The 7,539-nt window shown below is 35.8% G+C and overlaps 2 protein-coding genes across 2 annotated transcripts; one reads left to right on the top strand and one right to left on the bottom strand.

The window, feature by feature from the left end:
- Window positions 1-1,434: 1,434 nt before the first annotated feature.
- On the top strand, window positions 1,435-3,904 carry LOC120632742 (protein ANTAGONIST OF LIKE HETEROCHROMATIN PROTEIN 1-like). Its single transcript, XM_039902729.1, has 2 exons — window positions 1,435-1,906; window positions 2,968-3,904. The coding sequence occupies exons 1-2, from the start codon at window positions 1,599-1,601 to the stop codon at window positions 3,869-3,871; spliced, it is 1,212 nt and encodes a 403-aa protein (XP_039758663.1). The 5' UTR covers window positions 1,435-1,598; the 3' UTR covers window positions 3,872-3,904.
- On the bottom strand, window positions 1,903-4,360 carry LOC120632743. Its single transcript, XM_039902730.1, has 2 exons — window positions 3,906-4,360; window positions 1,903-2,840 (listed from the first exon to the last, which is right to left on the bottom strand). Exons 1-2 carry the CDS (start codon window positions 4,078-4,080, stop codon window positions 2,047-2,049), a joined length of 969 nt encoding a protein of 322 aa, XP_039758664.1. The 5' UTR covers window positions 4,081-4,360; the 3' UTR covers window positions 1,903-2,046.
- Between the last annotated feature and the right edge of the window lie 3,179 nt (window positions 4,361-7,539).

Below are 7,539 nucleotides of genomic sequence, written 5' to 3'. Positions count from 1 at the left end.
TGTAGTCAGGACCACAAGCAAGAGAACGGGATACTGCCAAGAGTATATATATATATATATATAAAAACCAAAATGTATAAGATATCAATACATAGATAATTTAAATAAATAATTTTATAAAAAGCATAGGAAGAAGTAGGTAGGTATTGTTATCCGTTATTGCTGTTCGCTAATCTAAAATGAATACAAAACAATGCAAAAACAGGACGAACTCGGTGTACCTACTTTACTTATCTGAAAGCTACGAATATCATGAATATAAGATAGGTTTCTTAGAAGCTTCACATTAATTTGTTCCACAACCTTAGAGGTTGTTTAAGATTAAACCTTTTAGTCTCTATAAAATAAATTGCAGCCTCTCCCACATATTAAAACTCAGCTTCAGCCATTAGAAAAGCGCTCCTTGTACACAACAATGTCGTAACTTTGCTAAGAAATTCTAGGAACCATTTTAAGTCACCTTCTAAAGAAAGTTATTGGACATGGCGCTAGTAAGACTTACTGGAAACAGTGAAAATAGTACTAACATAAGGTTTTATACAATTGTTACGAGGTGTTATCCTGTTTCATATTTCAGACACCATTTTATATAAAAGTGTCTGGTGGTAAAAGTTTTGTATATTTTTTACCTCTCCACTAAATATGAAATAAATAGGTTCAGAGATTCACCGTTATAATGTTAAAGATAAATTATTACAAAAGCAATTTAGTTTTATACGCATCACTCTCTCGCTAGATGCAGCAGTTAGATGTTGAAGTAGTCCGTTCTCGTTAGAAAATACATATAATATAAAGATTATACATGCTTTCGATTAAATAACATAACGACTTTATGCGTTTGACGGCTATCATGCCTGATGCACACTCAATAAAGTATATCCTGTAAAAACCGATATATATAAAGTTGGCATTGCGCTGCTGCTGTAAACTGATAAGTTTTGCTTGCTACGTTGTTGTCTGAATTGTTATGTTAAACTGGTGTGGCGATATACTGAGTCCAAGCATATAGTCGTTAGCAGAGCAATTCAACAGGTGACTACAGCACTTTATATTGATCCGTACCTAACCAATGGTACAGTATAAGAAGTTCTTGTTTTGTTTATTTGATCGCTGAGACGGCTACCAAGTAGCATTTTAGTTTGCTTGCACAATGATGTATTAACATGGAAAGTCTTTGTCTTGTTAATATAGTGAAATTGGTACTAATCCCTCAACACCTTGAAACTCGTATCGATGCGTTCTTTAAAGGGCCGAATTTTTCCGTGTGAGCTCGAGAATACAAGAAACAAATTATAATAAAAATAAAAGCATGTCTGAGCTTCCACGAAGCAAAGCAACAATGGCAATGTACGGCTTTGTTGCATGAAACTAGTCTTTATTAAAATCAACCTTGCACTTAATACGCTCCATAAATTCTTTTGAACCGCTACCCTAAGGCATCTTTTCCATTACACGGTTGTTCAAACGTACGGTGTGTAAGCCGTACGGTTGAAAAAACGTGCTAGCTTGTACATGATACGGCAAAATCACCGCGCGAGACATTGGTAAGTACTGGCTAGTAGCGCTTTTTACTCGGGCTGTGTAGGACGTGCTGCGTCATGAATTTTCTTACGAAAAAAAAGATTATAGTTGCTTATTACATATATAGGAAAAAGAAAATAGAAAAAAAAAGGGAAGTAAGGTTTTGGATACATCCGATTTTAGAAAAAAGGGAGGAATATGGCGCGTTTCATACACTTGTCAAGAATCAATTGAGAGAAGATGAAGACAAGTTTTACAATTATTTTAGAATGCAGAAAACTACATTCGACAACTTGCTCCAAAAATTATCCCAGGAACTAAAACATCAAGATACTTTTATGCGAGAGAGTATATCGCCCGCAGAAAGATTGGCTGTAACTCTGAGGTAAGTAGGTACAAAATTAAATGACATATTTTAGTTTAAAATTGTTTATTGCACACAAACAAAATTATTACATGTAATTGAATTTTAATAATTATTAATTTAAGAACAAGTAAATCAAAAAATACACTACGCTGAAAATGCTACTCAAGTGCGGTACTAAAATCGAATTCGTCTTCAATAGAAACTTGAGAATCTGCCGAGATACTTTCCGCATTTACACTATGTACAGATAATTGTGATTCGGGTCGGTAGTGGATTGGCTCTAAACCAGAACCGTGTCCAAAATCATGAGAAGACGTCTGTGGACGACTTATTCCATAGCTCGATCTAGCAGCTGTAGAATATCCATATGTTGACGATTGCGCATTTGAGGATGCTGTACCACTTAAATATCCTTGATGGCCTTGATCCCATTGGTTTCTTGATGTAGGTATATACTGAGTACACTGTCTTTGTTGAATATTTTTAATTATTGAAATTACTTGAAACTGAAAGTCTATCATATTTTCATCACTGAACTTGTCAACTGTATCAGCGATTCCCATAAAAAAGTTCATACTACGGCTTTTCTTTTTCTCATCTCGTTCTGCTGAATCCATAAACTTCATAAACCTAATGTCAACTTCACTTAGTTCATTTTTTCTTTTTTTTTTAGCCCTTTGCGTCTCACTCCGTTCAGTGTATCCCGAGCTTGATTGATTCGGGACTGCACTATCAAAATTTTCATTACTGAGGCTAGAATCATGAACATGTTCAGTCATGTTAGAATCGGTCTTGCGATGCTCAACATTTTTTTTTAGGAACATCATTTCATCATAGAACATATATTTTCTTATTTTTTTTGCTGAAGAACCAGACTTACATTCATTAATTTTTTTGTCATATTTTATCCAGCTATCTTTCATATTGGTCCACTTCTTCATCACCATTTGCCCTGAAAATAAATAAATAATAATTATTAAATTCAAAATTTATGAAAACCCCCGACCTAAACTGAATCGACCCCGACCTAAAATGGGGTTTTAGTATTTGAACCTGAACCGTTTTGTTTTATATTTCAGGTATCTAGCAACAGGAGATACCTTTACTGACCTATACTACAGCTATAGAATTGGAATAAAAACCATAAGTTGCATCGTACGTGAAGTATGCCACTACATTTGGTTAGAACTGTATAAAGAATATATGAAAATGCCATCTAAAGAAGACTGGCTACACATTGCAAGCAAATTTCAAGAATCTTCCAACTTCCCGCTGTGCTTAGGAGCGGTCGATGGAAAACACATCAGACTTATTAAGCCAATTGATAGTGGCTCGATGTTTTTAAATTACAAACATTTTTTTTCTATAGTTTTGATGGCAGTAGTAGATAGCGATTACAACTTTATATTTGTTGACGTTGGCGCCTACGGAAAGGAGTGTGATTCCAGTGTGTTTAAAGAGACCCCATTTTGGAAAAATTTAACAAACAACGGATTAAATCTACCCGATGCAACACGTTTGCCTGGAATTGACTACGATTTGCCATATGTGTTCGTTGCGGACGAAGCCTTTGCTTTGCATTATCACTTGCTTCGTCCATTTGGTGGTCATCAGCTTGATCAATTAAAACGTACATTTAACTACAGACTCACAAGAGCGCGAAGATTTGTTGAATGTGCGTTTGGCATTTTATCCAATAAATGGCGAATTTTTCACCGGCCAATGAATGTGTCCATCGATTTGGCAGTTGATATTGTGAAAACATGTTGTGTTTTGCAAAATTTTATACATAAGCAGGAAAACTTTCAGTTTCACAATGCGAGTGAAAATGAGTCCACCCTTGATTCAGAATCGGAACTAATCCAGTTACCTATCACGAATGCAGTTCGCGGAAGTTTGGCGGCTAATGAAGTTCGCAACAGATTTGCACAATATTTTGTATCTAACGAAGGTCGCCTCTCCTATCAAAACAACTATGCATAAGTAAAAAGTTAATAATTAAATATCTGTAACTTACCAAACTTGTTTTTCTCATCACCACTTAAATCTTCAAATGTGGGCTGGAAATGAATAAATATTTCTTTCCAGGAATCATATTTAAGCCGCTTATTTTTATAATCGTCGATGGTCTTATCCCATATTACAGGCCTTTCTTGAATCAACGTAATTAATAATTCTTGATTTATGTTCATTTTATAATAAAATCGCGAAACAGCGTATATAAGCGGTCACGAATCCGTGCGTACGTCCGGCACCGTCGACACACCCCGATAGACTGCCATACAACACTGGTGAAAATCACGCCGTGCGTAGACGCGGCGCGCCGAGGGGCAGTCACGGCGCACGCGGCCGCGGCGCCGTGCCTTGGCGCCACCGTGCATGTCGACAAGCTCATATAGTGATCCATACCACACTGACGACCGTGCCTACACGCGGCGAATTAACCGTAGATTTTCACGGCGAGAAACCGTGTAATGGAAAAGAGGCCTAATGGCTTTTGCACAGTCTTTATTTACGGTTTTTTTTTATTATATTTTACATACTTGTTTTTAAATAGTTTTTACTTCTTTTTCGCACATTATATATTTAAGCCTACATAAGTCATCATCACTAGCGATATGCACCGATGTACGTTGGGTTCCCAACCGAACTAAACCGATAACCAAACCGTCTGCTCAGCGAAGTTATTATAGGCAAACGGCTCTCGCAAGGGCCCTCCCTTGCCTTTAGCCCAACAGTGTACCGTTATAGGCTATTGAAGATGTTTATTTACTGTGGCAAAAGAAAAAGACTACACATATACCAATCTTCCTGAAACTTTTAAAAAAACACCTAACGACGTTACAAACCGATTGCCGCTTATTACATGGCCTGAGTCGCCTTTTCTTTTTAAATTTAATTGTTAAAAATACTTTACATTTTTGTCGCAAGTACAGTAAGTTAGAATTATAAGAAATGTTAGCGACACTAATTCGATACATGACCCCGTGTATCGTATAAAATAGTTATACGCGTATGTTTAGAAATAAATGAATGTGTATCCTAAATTATATTGTATTAGAAATAAATAATATGCTTGATGACAATCATTCCTGTTCAATGATGAGTTCTAGGTTTGAGCACGCTTGCCTAGAAAATGCCTATTCACTCTTGCCTCAAGGAACTCAAGTTATAATGTGCGTGAAACACAGTTCCCAGGAGCATGTTCCACATCCTGGTGGTACGTATCAGAAACGTAGATAAAAAGTGTATCGTGCATATTGTCTGAGGTAGAACGGGGATGGAGGAACCAGATTGATATTAAGAAAACTAAGGCAAAACTAATACAAGTAAAAAAACATTTCCCTTATATGTCGTACTTGAGTAGGTACTACACCTACTCTCGTAAACAAAAGTATATAAAATTAGGAAAGTATTAAACTCTGAAGGCAGCAATATAACTCAAAGCACATTCGCTTTTGCACAATAATTATAACTCAAACAAAGCCATCAACAGACCCCAAATGTAAATTGCGTTTGTTGAATTAATACATATTGCAACGACGTAACATTTCCTGATACATATTTTGTATTCGTAAGAGACGGTCGGAGTCGGTCTGTATGGTAATAAACCAGAATTGCAGAAACTCCTAATTGTCGCTCGCTGGATCGTATTTGAAACAAAGGAAATATTCGTATAAACAAACATAGTCTTAATGTTGCAATATATTATTATAAGGCCGCCTTTACACTTAAATACTCAATACTATTACTGTTCTCTTTGTGTCTTTCCCTTCTAAGTTTGGTTGCAAAAAAGTTTTTTTCTATTCTATTCTATATTTACTTATATATATAAATATTTATCATAATTATCATCATCATGTCAACTCATTACCGGACTCCCACTCCAGGTCAATGGTCTCCTCCCACAATGAGGAGATGAACATTATAGAGAAATCTCACTCACTTACCGTTGCAGCAAGTGATATTTTAATTTCTTAAAACGCACATAAACACAAAAGCAAAAAGGCTGGGATTCAAACTCGGACCCCCGAAAGTAAAGCCGAAATCCCAAGCACTATGATATCACTGCCTTGTATTAATATTGCATTAATACAAATAAACACTTATTATTAACAGTACGTATCCGCAGAGAATTAGCATCAAAAACTCAATACTTCATATTGGGGAAATATTGTTGATTATGCAGAAATCGATGTTGCTTGTTTAGTATCTATTTAAACCAAATAAGATTGGGTTTGGATTTCCAATTTACTTCAGAGACCAACTTAGAAACAGATAACATCGGTATCAACCAAGAAAATCATTATCTGCGATAGTATTGGGCCTACTTTGTTGATTCCAAACTTGTTCTCGAAAGCAAGATAACATTGTATAGTCCTGCTTTAGTGGCTAACTTCAAAATTGCTATTTTGAATGTGAAAGTGTAAACTTGTGTAGGTAGCATAATGTACGCAGAGTAAATTTATGCATGAGAATGTATGCTCCTGCCTCATCGGTAAAGTGGTTACTGTTTAAGACAAACGAGGTTTCAAGTTTGATTAACGAGTTGTCAAGAAACGTGCTTGAGTATTGCTGGTTTTGCTGATAAGAAATATAAAGATAGAATAACTTTATTGCAACAATACAAAGAAAACAAACACAAAAGTACATAGGGTTAAAGGCGGCCTTATCACTTAAAGTTAAATATTCAGTACCTACCAGCGCGGAGTCAGGAAATTCGTGTACCACGAATTGTCTAGGAGAGCACGTTAAGGCGTCGGTCCCAGTGTGTATATCTGAACTTTCTCAGGTCTGGTCTGGTGGGAGGCTTCGGTCGTGGCCATTTATCCTACCAACAACGACGTACCGCCAAACGATTTAACGTTCCAGTACGATGCCGCGTATAAACCGATTACGTATAACCATAACAGGTTAGCGCGTAACTGCCTTAAATTGCATCACTTATCATTAGGTGAGATTGCAGTCAAGGTCTTAATTGTAGTGGAAAAAAATAAAAAGCTGTAACTAAAAATCCAATGAGTCACAAGATGCGATTACCAGAGAGTTGCAGGTTCAAATCGTGTCGTTTCCGCAATTTTATAAAAAATTGATTGAATGCTTTTTTAAATTTATTAAACCAATGATGAAGTTTAAATAAACCTTAAAAAAGAAAATTATCGTTGAATAATTTCAAAAGATTTCATAGCACTACGAAATATTGCAAAGCACTCAGGTAAAATCGGCACAGCATTATTAATTACTGGTGCTTGCAATAAAATTGAATAAAAAAGAAATTTATATATCTGTAAATCGGGCTTTATGTTCCCTAAAAGCAAATATGAACCGAAGAAACGCTACAAATTGTACTGGGGTTGTGAGGAGCGGAAATAAGACCCACTGCATTGAAATTGTGTGCCAAGCGCAACGGTACAATTTATTTGAAAAAGTTTATTATTAAAAGATTCGTTACTGAACTGATTTTATTATTATATAACTAGCCCGCCCGCTTTGAAAGGCGTTAAGTGAATAAAGATGGAGAAGTCTCTTAAAAAGAACAAAGTTTGAATTAAACGTACGCTTATAGAAAAGTCCTAAGAAAGTATACAGGATTACATAACTGATAAAAAAGCTTGGGTGTGTATTATTTCTCTAACCATTCTAATTATTTT

The sequence above is a fragment of the Pararge aegeria genome, chromosome 20 (genome assembly GCF_905163445.1).
Source record: "Pararge aegeria chromosome 20, ilParAegt1.1, whole genome shotgun sequence".
Lineage (NCBI taxonomy): Eukaryota > Metazoa > Arthropoda > Insecta > Lepidoptera > Nymphalidae > Pararge > Pararge aegeria.
The sequence above is the reverse complement of the archived record's forward strand: the minus strand, read 5'-3'. Positions and strand labels throughout refer to the sequence as shown.

Coding starts and splice junctions, on each gene's coding strand:
- LOC120632743 (XM_039902730.1), bottom strand. CDS start 4,080: ATGAACATAAATCAAGAATTATTAATTACGTTGATTCAAGAAAGGCCT. Junction 2,841..3,905: donor TGATGAGAAAAACAAGTTTG/GTAAGTTACAGA, acceptor ATTTATTTTCAG/GGCAAATGGTGATGAAGAAG.
- LOC120632742 (XM_039902729.1), top strand. CDS start 1,599: ATGAATTTTCTTACGAAAAAAAAGATTATAGTTGCTTATTACATATAT. Junction 1,907..2,967: donor AGATTGGCTGTAACTCTGAG/GTAAGTAGGTAC, acceptor TTTATATTTCAG/GTATCTAGCAACAGGAGATA.